The following is a 17,539-nucleotide window of genomic DNA, read 5'->3' on the forward strand; positions in this document are numbered from 1 at the left end:
TTTTTAAGTTTTAGAGCATGATGCTCTACATCAGCATGTGGCCCTGAAAAGTAAACATAGGTGACCTGCAAAGAGAAAACATTATCTGTTGGTTCTGCATTTTTTTTCTTTATGATGCATAAAGGAGGACTAACCATTTCTCTCCCTTAGGCTATGTCTACAGTGGCACGATCTTGAGCCAGAGCTATGCAAATGAGGCTAAGCGTGGAATATCGCCGAGCCTCATTTGCATATCTAATGAGCCGCCAATTTTGCGGAAGAGGCTCTTGCGCAAGAAGGAGCGTCTACACTGCCCCTTCTTGTGCAAGAAAAACCCTCTTGTGCAATGCTGTCATGCTGATTATTTTCAGGAATAACAACATTGCACAAGAGGGTTTTTCTTGCGCAAGAAGGGGCAGTGTAGACGCTCCTTCTTGCGCAAGAGCCTCTTCCGCACAAATAGCGGCTCATTAGATATGCAAATGAAGCTCAGCGATATTCCACACTTAGCCTCATTTGCATAGCTCTGGTGCAAGATCGCGCCAGTGTAGACATAGCCTCTGTGTTTAAAAAAAAAGCATGCTCCTTTTCCACCTTAGAAATATCAAGAATATCAAATTGTGTCATCTCTGTTTGTTGCTGGAGGCCTCCTTTGAGGAAAAAATAACTGGAATGGGAGCTTTTTTATCTATTAGGTAGAGGGTGAAGGATGTTTGAATCTTTCTCAAGAAGAATTTTTCTCCTTCCTCTTTGTTGGGCATATGAGTTAAATAGGCAGTCAGTAAATCAAAGGGAATATAAAGTTTTGTAAACAATTGGATTAATCTCTTGGGGTATGTCTAGACTACATGCCTCTGTTGTCAGAGGCATGTAAATTAGACTACCCGACATAGTCAATGAAGCCGGGATTTAAATATCCCCAGCTTCATTAAAATAAAATGGCCGCCGTGCTATGCCGGCTCAGCTGATCGTCGGCACAGCGCAGCAGTCAAGACGCAGATTGGTCGACAGGGAACGTCTTTGTCAACTGCTCCCTTATGCTTCATGAAATGAGGTTTACAGGAGCAGTCGACAAAGGTGTTCCCTGTCAACCAATCCGCGTCTTGACTGCCACACTGTGCTGATGATCAGCTGAGTCGGCAGAGTGCAGCAGCCATTTTTATTTTAATGAAGCCGGGGATATTTAAATCCCGGATTCATTGACTATGTCAGGTAGTCTAATTTACATGCTTCTGGCGACAGAGGCATGTAGTCTAGATATACCCTTGGAGTTGTCCCTATTTAGGACCCTGATTCAGCCAGGAACCTAAGCATGTCACCTAACTTTATGAATATGAATAGTTCTACTGAAGAATGTGCAACTATTCATAGGATTAATGTTTGGCCTGTACTTGAATGTCTGGCTGAATTAGGGCCTACGCTAGTCTGCAGAGGGGCTCCATCTCTTGGAGACTTGCCGTGATGATGTTATGTGGGATTATAACATCACTAGTTCTCCAGTCCTCCAAAGAGTCTTACAGCTAAAACAGTTGAAGAGCTGATATTTCTAAAGCAATAGAGTTTGTAGACAAAACAAATGCTCTGCATATTAAAAAGGAAACAATGGAGATTTTCTCTCTTAGCAGGTCTCCTTTAAGATGATAATGGTAGAAGGAACAAGTCTCCTGTGCTGTTTCACGGGTAGTCCATGATACTGGTTAGAGATACAAAGCTGGGAACCACAGCCTGTATTTTCTCTCTTCACAGTGCATGAGGTGTGTTGCCTCCCTCCTGTCGTCTTCTTTTTTTGCACATCTGAAATCTTGGATGAGTAGGAGACGAGGGTCTGACTCCCCCAACCCATCTCTTGGAACATTCCAAAGGATGTCCCTCCATGGTTGTAGCCGTGTTTCCGACGCAGATCTGTTGTCCTCGTTGCTTTAATTGCTTACGTTTTTTGTTGATAGCTGTCTTTCTTTCCTTTTATTGCTGTGCAAGTTTATTTAATAATGCAACTTTTTTCATATATATTTAATATATAAAATTTGTTTTTTTTTTACAAGTTCTTTGTTTCTTTCTCTGGACTCTCTGTCATCTGAAGCCCTGATGTTTGGGCTCTGAAAATGTTCCAGTGACCTAAATGAGAACAGAAGACATATTCACTACAGATGACTCTCTGAAACTTGCCTTATTGGGAATGTAATAGTAATAAATAATTATTATTTGTATTACCATGGTGCCAGGATCCTTACTCATGGACCAAGACTCCATGTGCTAGGTGCTGTACAAACTCAGGACACTGAGGGTGCATCTACACAGCAGGGCTTAACTCAAAATAAAAAACGCAAATTGAGCTACATCAATTGTGTAGCTTATTTCGAAATTGGGAGCATCTACACAGCTCTTATTTTGAAATAGAGCCCTCCTCCTCCAACTTCCCTTACTCCTTGTACAATGAGGGTTACAGGAGTCAGAGTAAGAAGTCCTCCAGATGGACAGTATTTTGACATTATTGTGAAATAACTGCCTGCTGTGTAGACGTGGACTAAGTTATTTTCATATAACTCTAGTTATTTCGAAATAATGTTGCTGTGTCGACATACCCAAAGAGAGCGTTATCCTATACTTACAATCGCAGGATAAGACAAGAGACAGATGGGGAAGCAGAATGAAACAAAGAGACCATTGATATCACACTTCCCATCCTGAAAAATCCGAAAATACAGGACTTTGCAAAGGGTGGATTATAGAATAATACTTCACTGCAGAGTGAAATTCAGTGATCTGTTTTGCATAGGACATAGTAGGGTTATCATGATGATGCTGATGGGTCCTAAAATCTGTCAAGTTATGGACTTGATCCTGCAGTCTGTGCTCGGGCAAACCCCCAGACTTCAATGGGAGTGGTGTCTGAGTGAAGTCAAATATCTCCCGGGATCGCCTCACCTCTGACATTCAGCCATCCATGGGGCAGAGGGTGGCATTCCAAAGCCTGTGTTGGGAGAAAGGTGGCTCAGGAAAACCAGAGCTAACTCCCTGGTCTGTGCCCTGGGGTCTTTACTTATCTGTGTTTAAGTCTGTAAGATCTCACCAGGTAGAGCTGCAGGTAGTGAGCTCACACTATTATTATTACTTCTATATTTGCATTAGCGTAGTGCCCCATTAAGTCTGACTCCATATTGATTTTCCACAGAGCGTGAAGATTTCAGAGGCTGAAACCATCCCTGCTGGGTGATGTTAGGGGTTTTCCACATCAGTTTTCCCTTATGCTTTTGAGTAGGACCCACAGCCCCCAAATAGAAAGAGACCTTAGCCCCCCTGCCCAAAAAGCTAAAGGCCTGAAGCAAAGGGTTAGATAAGGGAAGAGATGGATGGAAAACCAGCACCCCAGGAGTCCTTGTGTGGTTACCTTTTTCTTCCCATTTTAGAACAATGGAAGCTATGCACGACTGTCCCAAAAACAAGATTGCTGTGCATAGACTCCTCCCACCCTAGGCTGCCTAAATCCCAAGTCTCTAGATTCAAACATAGATAGAAAGCTGCTGCCCTCAAATACAACAAGAAACAACTACATAACCCCCGTCACCAGCCCTCCAGCAGCTCCACACTCACTCCAGTTTAAACCCTTCCATGCAGTTACTCCAACCTACCCCATGACTTTGGGATGGAGGGCAGACTCAAGGCTCTGCCACAGATTTTCTGTGCGGCCTTGGTCAACTCAGTTCATATCTCAGTGCTTCTTTCTCCTACTTCTTTTAGTTCTGACTTGTCTAACTAGACTATAAGACCTTAGGGGCAGGGACTCTCTTAACATGCATATATACTGTGCCTAGCATAATGGAGCCATATATACTCGTTCCATGAGGAGTAACGGTAGTTCGAACTAGGAAGCCTAGTCCGAACTACCTAGTTCGAGCCCCGTGTAGCCGCGCTACACGGGGTTCGAACCAGCAGGGATTTAAAAATGGTGGCTCCCCGCTTATGCAAATGAAGCCCGGGAAATTCAAATCCCGGGCTTCATTTGCACGTTCGGTATGCATACATTACCCCGCTAGTTCGAACTAGCGGGGTAGTGTAGACATACCCTCATTCTGAGACAGTAGTTATCAATGATTCACAGTCATGCTGGAAGGGCATAAATAGTGGTGTTTCACAAGGATCGGTTTTGGGACTGTTCAATATCTTCATCGACAATTTAGATAATGGCATAAAGAATATGCTGATAAAGTTTGTGGATGATACCAAACTGGAAAGGATTGTAAGTGTTTTGGAGCAGTGTTTCTCAACCAGTGATATGAGTACCCTTAGGGGTACTCGAGAGAAGTCTGAGGGGTACATTAACACAAGAAAAATTCAGTTTTCTCCAAATTCCAGTTAAGTTTTACGTTTTATTATTTTTGTACTTTTTACACCCAAAAATTTCATCACCCGCCCGGCTACGATTAAGATGTTTAAACCAATGTGTTGCAATGGTAGAAAAAAATGTGTGTGTCTGAAAACTGAAGGTACAGGGGGTACTTATAATTTTTTTTTCTGAAAAAAGGGGTACTTTATAAAAAAAAGTTGAGAAACACTATTCATAGAATCACAGAATAATAGAGCTGTAAGAGACCTCAGGAGGTCATCAAGTCCAGCCCTCTGCCCTAGGCAGGACCAATCCCAACTGTTTTGGAAGATAGGGTTCTAATTCAAAATGATCTGGACAAACTGAAGAAATAATCTGAGGTAAATAGGATGAATGCAAAGTACTCCACATTGGGAGAAACAATCACTTTCACACATAAAGAATGGGAAGTAACTGTCTAGGAAGGAGTACTGCAGAAAGGGATCTAGGGATCAGAGTAGACCACAAGCTATATATGAGTTAATGGTGTGACACTATTGCAAAAAAAAAAAAAAAAAAGCAAACATAATTCTTGGATGAATTAACAGTTTAATGTCTTCTAAGCAAGACACGAGAAGTCATTCTTCTGCTTTACTCTGTACTGATTAGGCCTCAACTGGAGTGTTGTGTCCAGTTCTGGGCACCATATTTCAGGAAAGATGTGGACAAATTGGAGAGGGTCCAGAGAAGAGCACCAAAAATGATTAAAGGTCTAGAAAACATGACCTATGAGGTTAGACTGAAAGAACTGGCTTTGTTTATTTTGGAAAAGAGAAGACTGAGGGGGGACATGGTAAGAGCTTTCAGGTACCTAAAAGGGTGTTTCAAGGAGGAGGGAGAAAAATTATTATGCTTAACAAGGATAGGACAAGAAGCAATGGGCTTAAATTGCAGCAAGGTATGTTTAGAGTGGACATTAGGAAAAACTTCCTAACTGTCAGGGTGGTTAAACACTGGAATAAATTGCCCAGGGAGGTTGTGGAATCTCCATCACTAGAGATATGTAAGAGACAGACAAACACCTGTCAGGGTTGATCTAGATCAGGGGTGGGCAATAACATGCATCAGTTCACCCTGGGCGGGTCGCAGCTGCTATATTTACTTGCCCGGCTACAGGTACCAGTGATCTCAGCTCCTGTTGACCGTGGATCACTGTTCCCAGACAATGGGAGCCGTGGGAAGTGGCACAGACTGGGACCCCCCTTCCTGTAGCTCCCATTGGCTGGGAATGGGGATCTGTGGCCAATGGGAGCAGCGATTGTTGGTACCTGAGACTGCAGGTAAATATAGCAGTGGGGGCTGGATCTGGATCCAGCCTATAGGCTGGCATTTGCCTACCCTGATCTAGATGGTGCTTAGTCCTGCTATGAGTGCAGGGGACTGGACTTGATGACCTCCTGAGGTCCCTTCCACTTCTGTGATTCTATGATTCCTACCTCACGGGAGTGCTAAGGGGATAAATATATTAAAATGATGATCTGCTCAGATGCTATGGTTGTGGGGCCATGTATCTATTTCGAATGGGTAGGACACACTGTCACGAAGAAGTGCTGTTGTATATTGGTTCGGATGTATTTTACTGAGAAACGTCACAATAGACATTCTACCCTGTCTCAGAATCAGCCACAAAAGGTACTGGGGTGTAGGGATGTAAATACCCATTTAAAAAGTTAAGTGCTTCAATGCTATCATTGTAATCATATAACTGGTTAAGTGTGGATGGCTGGTGCAGAGCAGCTGGGATTCTGCAGCAGGGACTGCTCCAGGGAGGGTCTCCCCCAGCCGGAGTCCTGCTAGGAGGTCCGCTGCAAGCAGAGCCCTCTGATTTATTGGTTACTGGGTAAGCCCACCAATAAAGCTAATGATCACCGGGTAACCGGTTAATTTTTTACATCCCTACTGGGGAGGCTGTCTTTTGTATTACTAGTGAGTTCCTAATTCCAGTATTCTTTGAAACCTTCCTTCTTCTGACGGCAGCTGATCTCAGCCCCATTAATCCCAGGAAGGATTCTGCATCCCATCATATGTGGGAAGAATATTTTCTAGCTGAATTAGTCTCCTGTCACTAAGCAATCGCTGGCCAATGCTTTCCTAGAAATCTCAGTAACTCTAATTGATGATTGCACAACGCAGCCATTTTTTTCACACCACAATGCCTTTCAAAGCGGCACACTTGTGAAATCGCAGAGGGCAGGGTGCTTAGGTCATCGGAAGCTTCATCAGGAAAAACAGGATCACAGTGACACGGTGTTAATCCATGTGGGGGCGAAATAAGGATGAACAAAAGGAATTTTAAACAGCCATTTTAGGCATTTCTGCCTTGGCTGTTTTTCAGCCCAATTAATTTTTGTTCTTGAAATCTCCACTGTGCATAACTTTCAACAGTGTTGTACTGTGCATGACTCAGGAATGTGAGTGCTCACAAATGGGACCGCTCTATTGAAAATCCAGAGATTCTGAGCAGACCCTCCAGAGACCCTGTCTCTTGAGGGGACGGACAGACCACACCACCCAGGATCTAAGTGCACAGAGGAGACAAAAAATGAAAATCGGGGACAGAAGCAAGAGTCAAAGGTTAAAAACAAGCTCTCCAGACAGCACACACTGCTCTGCAATGAAGTTCACGGAGTCAGTGTTTACTGCATAGAGGAACCTGGATGCATGAAATAATCAGGAAGGGAAATATGGACTCAGAGACCAAAGTCCTCTAATTATCCACCAAATAGATAGCAAGTAACTTAATACAACCCTGGTTCAGGGCCCTTTGAAATCAATGGCCTGATATACACTTCATCTCCTTCCCAGGGAGATGGGGTATGAGGAGGGCTCCAGGCCCAGTGGAGAAGGGGCAGAACTTGAGCGCCCCACCTTGCTGTCCCCAGACAAATGCCCTGTCCCTTAGGCCACTCCACAACCCACCCCATTGCTGTACCTTTTGGCTATGTCTAGACTGCCCCCTCTTGTGCAAAAAATATGCTGATGAGGTGAAATGTGGAATAGCGTTGTGCCTCATTTGCATAATTAATGAGGCTCCGTTTTTGCGCAAGAGGCTTTTGCTCAAGAGCCATTCATTCTCTTTTTTTTCAGGAAGAACGGCTCTTGAGCAAAAGGGAGTTTTTGCACAAGAAGAGAGCCTGATTAATTATGCAAATGAGGTGTGGTGATAGTCTATGCTTTGCCTCATTTGCATATTTTTTTGCATAAGAGGGGGCAGTCTAGGCATAGCCTTTGGGTTTACCTAATTCTGCCTTCCGTGTGCTAGAGCCAGCTCCTGCTATGGGGGAGCCTGTGTTGGCTGTTTGCCTGCTCCCAGGGTGGGTGGTAGGACTCAAGCCCACCAGCCTGTGGTCTCCATACAAATGCCCTATCTCCTAGGGCACTTGGGAAGCCACCTCACCTACCTACCTACCAGGTGTTCCTTATCCTGCTTCCTAATGCAGGTGTATTGATTCGTGGGGGTGCCAGTGTTGCCTGCCCAGCCGCTGCCTGGGTGGGCGGAGGGGGGTAGGATTGAGCCCGCCACCCTGTGCTCTAGAGGCTGATGCCCTTTCCCCAAGTTTCCTGGTGGATCCCACTCCACCTCCCTGATTTCAGAGGTCCCTTATCCTGCTTTCTGAATGTGGGAGCCAGGTCCATCCGTGGGGCAGCCTGGTGTTAGGACATGCCACACAGCACTTTGGCTCCGTGCGCTGTTGCTGCCATGGTGGCAGTGCCGCTGGCTGGCCCCGGGGCAGTTGACCCCTTTGTCCCCCCCCTATCAGTGGGCCTGGCTGAGACCCTCATGCTCACGTTACATAAATTGCTGAACAACATAGTCAGTGTTGGCACGGGCTAAACTAGAACAGGCAACCTAGAGGTGAATGACTGTATGGATGAGGTCCTCCACAACCACTCTCTGTCGGCATGGGCTCTGGTGACGACAGATTCTTACAACATTTACACACTTCCAGGAACCTTAAAGAGGATTTTAATATTTCAGTGAGTGGTTTTTTTTTCTCAAATCCATTGCCTCACTTTTTCCAGTAATGCCAGATGGATTAGATATAAAAAAATCAAACAGTTTTACGGACTTTGGAGGGATGTAACCTTTGGGTTGCATAATCATGTGTCCATTTTAAGGACCTTGGCAGCCCTTTCAAATATTATAAAGTAAAGATGTGACTGGTAACAAAGCGGACTGTGAATGTGTTGGAAGACACTTAGGTTGTGTCCTTTTGTTAAATGTGAACAAGTCAGCTTGCTCGCACTGTATTTCATTTCCCCACCTTTGCTCAGTGGGGTAAAAAAGATCTTTATGGAACGACTATTGATCCCAGGACTAATACTGGTAGAACCCAGTCTCCAGTAAACCCAGGCTACGTCTACACTGGCCCCTTTTCCGGAAGGGGCATGTAAATTTCACTAGTCGTCGTAGGGAAATCCGCGGGGGATTTAAATATCCCCCGCGGCATTTAAATAAAAATGTCCGCCGCTTTTCCGGCTTTTAAAAAAGCCGGAAAAGAGCGTCTAGACTGGCCCCGATCCTCCGGAAAAAGTGCCCTTTGAAGTAGGAATAAGACCCTCCGGAAAAGGGCACTTTTTCTGGAGGATCGGGGCCAGTCTAGACGCTCTTTTCCGGCTTTTTTAAAAGCCGGAAAAAAGCGTCGGACATTTTTATTTAAATGCCGCGGGGGATATTTAAATCCCCCGCGGATTTCCCTACGACGACTAGTGAAATTTACATGCCCCTTCCGGAAAAGGGGCCAGTGTAGATGTAGCCCCAGAGTTTACAGGAGAAAGATTTATATATTTTTATTTATACCTTCATTTGTTCTGGTGATCAGCCTAAAGTTCTGTGCTTCTGGGCTGAACTCCTGTTTCCTGATCTTCTTGATCTGTATCAAATGAAATATTCCTGGGGACAAAGACAATTGGTATGAGCATCTTACAGCCAGTTGTAGTTTACTGATCATGTCTGTTTAAAAAAACAACAACCCCATCTCCAGCCAAAAAAATACGCCACTCCCCCCCCCCCCCCTTCTCTTTCATTAGCTAATTAGAAAGAAAAAACATAGGAACAGTGGAAGTGACAGGCTGGATCAGACCTGTTGCCCATCTAAGTATACAAGAGCTGCCATGTCAGATCATGGTCAATCTTACCTAGTATCCTACTCCAACAGTGGCCTGTACCAGAGAGTCAAGGAGAGTGTATAGAACAGAGCAATTATGGAGAGATCCATCCCGGCTTCTAACCCTGGCTTCAGATAGTCAGAGGTTTAGGGTCACCACATCCATGGGGTTGCATCCCTGACCATATTGGCTAGTAGCCATTGATGGACCTATCTCCATGAACTTACCAGCTCTTTTCTGAACTTAGGCATATTTTGGCCTTCATGACATCCTGTGGCAATGAGTTCCACAGGCTAGTTGTGAATTGTGGGGAAAAGTACTTCCTCTTGCTTGTATTAAACCCACAGCCTATTAATTTCATGGGGCAGGTTCTTGTTTTTCTATTACAGGAAAAAGTAAATAAAACTTCCTTATTCACTTTCTCCACCATTCATGTTATAGACCTCTGTCATATCCCCCCAAGCCCTCTCTTGTCAAAGCTGAACATCCCTAATCTTCTCAGTTGCTGCTCATATGGAAACCCGTACATACTCTTGATCATCTTTCTTGCCCTTCCTTCTCTGAACCTCTTCCATTTCCACTGTATCCTTTTTGAGATAGGGCAACCAGAACTGCATGCAGTATTCAAGATGTGGGTGCACAGGGACTTGTATAGGGGCATCATGATATTTTCTGGGGGTATGTCTACACTACCCTGCTAGTTCAAACTAGCGGGGTAGTGTAGACATACCCTGGCTTATTATCTATCCCTTTCCCAGTAGACCCTAACTTATTGTTAGCCGTTTTGACTGCTGCTGTGCACCGAGCAGAAATTTTCAGAGAATGATCTATGGTGACTCCAAGATCTCTTTAAAGGGTATGTCTACACTGCAACACTATTTTGAAATAACTAGCGCTGTACCAAAATAACTTAGTTCACGTCTACACAGCAGGCAGTTATTTCAAAATAGTGTCAAAATGCTGTCAAGCTGGAGGACTTCTTACTCCGACTCCTGTAACTCTCATTGTACGAGGAATAAGAGAAGTCGGAGGAAGAGAGCTCAATTTCTAAATAAATGCTGTATAGACGCTCCCTATTTTGAAATAAGCTACACAATTGACATAGCTCAATTTGCATAGCTTATTTCGAGTTAAGCCCTGCAGTGTAGACGCACCCTTTGGGAGATGGTAACAGCTCTTTTTTAGGGTGTCTACACAATGACTTTCAAAATTGCTTATTTTGAAATTTGGCACATCTACACAGTGCCAAATTTCGAAATAATGTGCTATTTTGAGCCATCCCTTAACCCTCATGCAATGGGGTTTACAGTGATGGTGAAATAGCATACAGCTTGTGTAGACGCAGAGTAGCTCTTTCAGGATACCTCCGGTATCCCCAAATAGCCATGTAGTGTAGATGTACCCTTCCAAATCATCATTATATACAGAGAGTTGGCATTATTTGTTCCAGTGTGCATTACTTTGCACATATCAGCACTGCATTCAGCTACCATTTTGTGGCCCCGTCAGCCCGTTTGGAGCGATCCCTCTGCAATGCCTTGCCACCCATTAGCTAGTTCATTATTCTGTGTCCAAGTGCCACAGCACCAGATACTTCAAAGGAAGATGCAAAAACCTTGCACTGAAACATCATTATTTCAAAAGAACTCTGGAATCACAGTAATAACCAATAACAGTAGCCCTTGGACACCCCAGCTACAGCATCTAGTACAATGGGTCCCTGTTCTCAGCTGCAGACATTAGCTGCTACCATAACACAGGCAATGGCAATAACAAGACATCCCTCACTATCTCACTGCCCTCCTGACAAAGACCTCCGGCCTCATCTGCACAGTCTTCCTTTCAGAGCCCCTCTTTCCTGCATCCATGGGGCTGGTGATTCATATTTCATTTTTCTAGATAAGCAGCAGCCAACTTTTTCTAAATCCCCCAGCTGAGAAATGTAGCTTGAATAGGAAATACATAAAAAAATATTTCAACATAGATTTATGCTTCTTCGGTACCGAGTCACAATGGGAGTGGGGGTGGCTGAGTCAATTGTTTAATTCAAGAGAACCAGAACACGTATTTAGCAATGGAGATGACCTTTAAAATGGATTGGGTATTGTAACATTCATACTGAGTAGCGAAGAGCTGACAAATGTGCCAGGTATGTGCCTGGAACATCCTTTCTCATCCACCCACTTAGGCTATGTCTAGACTGCAGCTCTTTTCCGGGATACCAGAAAAATTTCGGAAAAGCGGACACGTTCTTTCACCATCCCTGTAAACCTCGTTTCACAAGGAAGAAGGGATGTCTCGAAAGAGAAGGTTTTTCTGAAATTTGGTGCTGTGTGGACGTGCCAGATTTCGGAAAAGCCTCCTTTGAAAGAAAAGCTGAAAAAGATACGCAAATTGTCTCTGTGTCCACTGATTTGGGACGTGAGAGGAAGTGTCATTTAGTGGTTAAATCAGAGGACTCAAAGGCATGACTAGAGCTGAGGGAATCATTGATTTTTTGACCAAATCGAAATATTTGAAAAAGCGGTTCATTTCAAACTCAAATTGAGCTGATTTCAGCTGATCGCCATATTTGGGGTCGGGAAGGAATTTTCCTCCAGGGTAGATTGGCAGAGGCCCTGGAGGTTTTTTGCCTTCCTCTGTAGCATGGGGCACGGGTCACTAGCAGGAGGATTCTCTGCATCTTGGGGTCTTTGAATCATTGTTTCAAGGACTTCAATATCTGAGATATAGGTGAGAGGATTATTCTAGCAGTGGGTGGGTGAGATTCTGTGGCCTGCATTGTGCAGGGGGTCAGACTAGATGATCAAAATGGTTCCTTCAGACCTTAAAGTCTATGAGTTTATGAGTCTATGAGCTTTTTCAGTTCTTCTCAAAGAAATAAAAAAAAAAAACACTGAACATTTTCCTTCAGGTCGAATGTCGCATTTAAAAAATGTCATTTCAGACTGATATTTCCAAAATGTTTGTTTGCAGGGGTTTTTCAGCCAAATTTGACCCAACCTCATACATTGTTTTGGCGCCCAGAGAAATACTTTTTTGGTAAGTTTACTAGTCGCCAAAAAGTGTCACTCTGCCTTAATCCTGACTCCGGGGCTCCATTTCTGGCTCTGTTCCTGAGCCGATCTGTGGCTTTGGGCAGCCTGTGTATAAGATGGATATAATGCCCCCCTTACTGCGGTGCTTAGAGGCTTCATTAATGATCTAATGAGGAAGGCTGAAGTATGCCAGTGAATAAGGTGCCCGTCTGAGTTGTGGGACACCTGTGCTTGATTCCTCTTCTGACACAAACACCGCATATGACCCTGCGTAAGTCACCTAGTCACTTTGGGCCTTAGCTCCTCATCTGTGGAAGAAGGATAACAGCTCTGTCTTACCTCACGGGGTGCTGTGAGGAGAAATATGTTGGGAGAACAAAGGGGCTTGGATACTCTGGTGATGGGGGCCATATAAGTACCTTAGTTAAATGACTAGAAAACATTTAACTTCCTTAGCTGCGAAAGATCAAAGTGGCGTGTGGATCACGCTGGACAATCCATTTCAGTAGGACCCATAGGGGGTTCCCAGAGCAGTCTTCTGTTTGAAGGGGCAGATAGGGGGAGAGAGACAGATGTCCTGACCCCTGAAGGAGCCCAGTGGCTACTGCTTTTCTCCTTCATTCACCTTGCCTCGTGGGCAAAGGGCCCATCGCTGCCCTTCTGAGTCCAGCAACAGTCAGAGCCATGTGAGAAAACCTCCTCAGGGAAGCCCTGACAATTTGCGAGGGCGTCTACACAGCACAGTTACTTCAAAATAACGTCAGTTATTTCGAAATAACAATGGGAGTGTCTACACAGCAATTTTGTTAGTTCAAAATAAATTCAAAATAACGGATGGCTTATTTCGACTTCTGTAAATCTCATTCCATGAGGAATAACGCCTATTCCAAAATAGCTATTTTGGAATAGCAGTAGTGTGGACGCTCCACGGCTGCTATTTCGAAATAGCTCCTCTCTAAGGCCATTCTAACTAATTTCTCCCCAGTGCCTCCTGGGGCCCTAATTCAAGCTAGCACTTTCACCTTAGGGAAGTCTGCCTCAGACTAATTTTGAAGCTTCCCTGTTGAGTAGACGTGCTATTTCGAAATAAGCTATTTTGGAGTATTTCTTCTGGAATAGCTTATTTCAAAATAAGGGTGCAGTGTAGACGTACCCTGCGTGTCCATGTGCGAACTAACATAGCCCCGATCGTGTCTATGTAGAGTGCTACACAGTGCTGGCAGCAGCATAGATGTGTGTGTGTGAGAGAAAGCATTTCAGCTGACCCAGGCCTGGCCCACAAGGTACACGTGTCTGTCTCTGAGACAGTGAATATTGCGCCTTTTCATAGAAAAGCCAAAACGTACCCTTTTGATCAGCTATTCTGGCCTTATCAAGGCCATAGAACCTCATCCAATATTTCCTGGTGTGTTCTGATGAGTGTGTGTAGCATGTGTGCACACATGCGTGTGTGTGTGTGTGTGAGAAAGAGAGAGAGAGAATCTGCTAATGCCAGCTCTTTCTTTTCAGTACTAATAATGGCCTTTAATGTCTGTTTTTAGAGTGCTGCTATTTAAAACCCAACATGAAAAATGCTCCCATAAAACTGTCTTATCGACTGCCTGACTAAAAATAGACAGGGACGGAAAAAAACAACCCCAGTATGTGTGCTCCACCCTGTGACGTGACTACAGTTAGGGGATGACAGCAGATAGAGGCCGGGGGCTAAGGCAAAGACAGATCCTCTTTACCATGCCAATTCCATTCCCCTGCTCCTGCAACTGTCTCCTCAAAACTTATTTCCTCCTGCTCCCTGTCCCCAGCCCCCAGCCCCCAGCCCCGTGCCAGTGCCCAGTGCATTGAAACAGAATTAACAATCAATGCCAGTGCTTTATAATGTCTCAAAGGGGATTGCTGTTCTTACTAAATGAAGATGATGTTAGGTCTAAGTGTACGGGGGCTGGATTAGATGTTCCCTTCCCATCCAGGTCAATTTTTCTCTCATTCTATATTTTCAATGTGCTTTGAGATCCTCAGACGAAATGCATGAAGAGTGTCCTCTTGCCTTCTCTGAAATCAGTAGCAAAGTTTGCACTGATTTCCCCGGGCCCAGGATCAGGCCCTTTAACTACAGGCAGTCCCCGGGTTACATGGATCTGACTTGGGTTACATGGATGTGTCTAGAGCAGGGGCAGGCAAAATACAGCCCGCCAAGTCGTCAGATCCATCCCACGGCCCAGCAGGATCCTGCCCAATCTCAGTGTGCCGCTCAAAGTGGCCATCTTCAGGGGCCATGTGCCCCTCTGAGCACCGCTGGGCAGGGGGGAGGGAGGAGGGTGGAGAGGGAGAGAGGTGGTCTATGCTGCCCCTACCCCAGCACAAACTTGCCAACGGGAGCTGCCTGTTTGCAAGGCAGGCAGTGTGCAAAATACTCTCCCCCACCCTCCTGGGGCTTGCAGTACTCAGAGTAGCACATGGACCCCACAGCCGGCTGCTCTATGCAGCGTGTGTGGGGGAGGGGGAGAAGGGCAGGACAGGAGACATCTAGATAAGTGTCTCCTGGCCAGAGCCTGCCTCTGGCACCCCAGCCCTTCCCTCTTTCCAACCCTCTTCCACCCCCCCGCACACGCTACCTCATGTAGCCCAAACCCTCTGTAACCCTGCTCATGCACCTGTACCCCCTCACAGACCCAGCACCCCAAGCACCTGTCCCACGTCACAACCCAAATCCCTGCACCTACTCCTGCACCCCTGTCCCAGGTCATAACTCCCTCCCTACACCTCTCCTGCAGGTCATAATCCTCTCCTTCACCCTTACCCAGACCCCCTCCTGCACCTCAGTGCCCTGACCCATGTTACAACCTCCTCCTTCACCCAAACTCCTTCCCAGACCCCACATCCTCTCCTACAACCCAATTCCCTACCCCAGCTCCCTTCTGCACCCAACCTGCATCTCAGACTCCACAGCCCAGCCATAGAAAACGGTGTCTCTTGACTACTTACAAAATCTTGGAGTGGACCCTATCAAAAATTATTGCCCACCCCTGCTAGAAAGCATCCCCATAGCTCTCCAAATCCTCAGACTAAGGTTCCTAGGTGGAAGCACCACAGGAAGAAGCCAAAAAATGTGATTCTCCTGCTAAAGCTGGAGAGACGACTAAACAGGTATGTCCAATGACCCTTCAAATAAACCTTACAAATCCTCTGCTGATATAATTTACTAGACTAACCTTTTACCAGTTTCCAGCTGTACATTTCCACCTCCTCAGAAGAGTCTTTCACGACTGCTATTTTTCTCAGATTTTCCTTTGGGCTCTCAGAGCTGGGTGGCACAAACATGTAGACCAAGACCCGGTTCAGATTCTTGGCACATCGGGAGGTATTTATTTCATCAGTGGGCTTGACTTTGGCATCTAGGCACAAACAAAGTCACCATTAGTTGTTTCCCAGATACGTAGCCAAGAAGAGCAGCATGACGAAGAGTGCAGTGAGCAAGACACGATAAGTCACTCTTCTGCTCCACTCTGCACTGATTAAGCCTCAGTTGGAATATTGTGTCCAGTTCTGGGCACTATATTTCAAGAAAGACGTGGAGAAATTGAAGAAGGTCCAGAGAAGAGCAACAAAAATAATGAAAGGTCTAGAAAACATGAGCTATGAGGGAAGGCTGAAGGAACTGAGTTTGTTTAATTTAGAAAAGACAAGACTAAGAGGGGACATGATAGCAGTTTTCAAGTATCTAAAAGGGTGTTATAGGGAGGAGAGAGAAAAAATTCTTCTTCTTGGCCTCTGAGAATTGGACAAGAAGCAATGGGCTTAAATTGCAGCAAAGGAGTTTTAAGTTGGACATTAGGAAAAACTTTAGTCTTCCCTCATAGGTCATATTTTCAAGGCATAAGGATCTTGTCGAAAAAGGGTATTTTGCACAAAACGGCCATGGCCACACTGCCTGTTTTTGCACAAAAACCTCTAGCGCAAAAACGGAATGTAAGAGAGTATGCAAATGAAGTGCGAGAAAATACTAATCCACACTTTATTTGCATTGGCTCTTGCAGCAAAACTCTTAGGGTATGGCTACACTATCCACCCTAGTTTGAACGAGGGTGGCAAATGTAGTCATTCGAACTTGCAAATGAAGACCGGGATTTAAATATCCCGGGTTTCATTTGCATGTTCCCGGGCGCCGCCATTTTTAAATGCCTGGTAGCTAGAACTACCTGCCCGCGGCTACACGCTGCAATCAGGAGTAATGGTAGTTCGAATTAAAAGTGTTAATTCGAACTACCTAGCCCGTGCCACGTGTAGCCGCGGGCAGGTAGTTCAAGCTATCGGGCATTTAAAAATGGCGGCACCCGGGAACATGCAAATGAAGCCTGGGATATTTAAATCCCGGGCTTCATTTGCAAGTTCAAATGACTACATTAGCCACCCTAGTTTGAACTAGGGTGGCTAGTGTAGCCATACCCATAGTGTAGCCATAGCCTATGTGTGAAACTGATTGTTCCCTCCTAAGTGGAGTTCTTTGCATTTGTCCTTATTAAACTTCATCCTATTTATCTCAGACCATTTCTCCAGTTTATCCAGATCTTTTTGAATCATAAGAACATAAGAATGGCCATGCTGGGTCAGACAAAAGATCCATCCAGCCCAGTATCCTGTCTGCCAACAGTGGCCAATGACAGGTGCCCCAGAGGGAGTGAACCAAACAGGTAATAATCAAGCGATTTCTCTCTTGCCATCCCTCACCACCCTCTGACAAACAGAGGCTAGGGACACCATTCCTTACCCATCTTGGCTAATAGCCATTAATGGACTTAACCTCCATGAATTTATCTAGTTCTGTTTTAACCCCTGTTATAGTTCTAGCCTTTACAACCTCCTCAGGCAAGGAGTTCTACAGGTTGACTGTGCGCTGTGTGAAGAAGAACTTCCTTGTATTTGTTTTAAACCTGCTGCCCATTAATTTCATTTGGTGGCCCCTAGTTCTTATATTATGGGAATAAGTAAATAAATTTTCCTTATTCACTTTCTCCACACCACTCATTATTTTATAGACCTCTATCATATCCCC

The 17,539-nt window shown here is 45.0% G+C and overlaps 1 protein-coding gene across 1 annotated transcript in view; it reads right to left on the reverse strand.

The window, feature by feature from the left end:
* Positions 1–1,207: 1,207 nt before the first annotated feature.
* The window catches only part of CHRDL2 (chordin like 2), a 67,703-nt gene continuing 51,371 nt past the window's right edge, over positions 1,208–17,539 (reverse strand). Inside the window, exons 9-11 of the mRNA XM_075919601.2 lie at positions 15,699–15,881; positions 9,144–9,236; positions 1,208–2,094 (exon numbers count right to left, since the gene is read on the reverse strand). Coding sequence (XP_075775716.2) covers positions 2,015–2,094; positions 9,144–9,236; positions 15,699–15,881 — 356 coding nt within the window. The 3' untranslated portion in view covers positions 1,208–2,014. The remainder of the gene's footprint in view (positions 2,095–9,143; positions 9,237–15,698; positions 15,882–17,539) is intronic.

The sequence above is a fragment of the Pelodiscus sinensis genome, chromosome 1 (assembly GCF_052426305.1).
Source record: "Pelodiscus sinensis isolate ZL-2025 chromosome 1, ASM5242630v1, whole genome shotgun sequence".
NCBI lineage: Eukaryota > Metazoa > Chordata > Testudines > Trionychidae > Pelodiscus > Pelodiscus sinensis.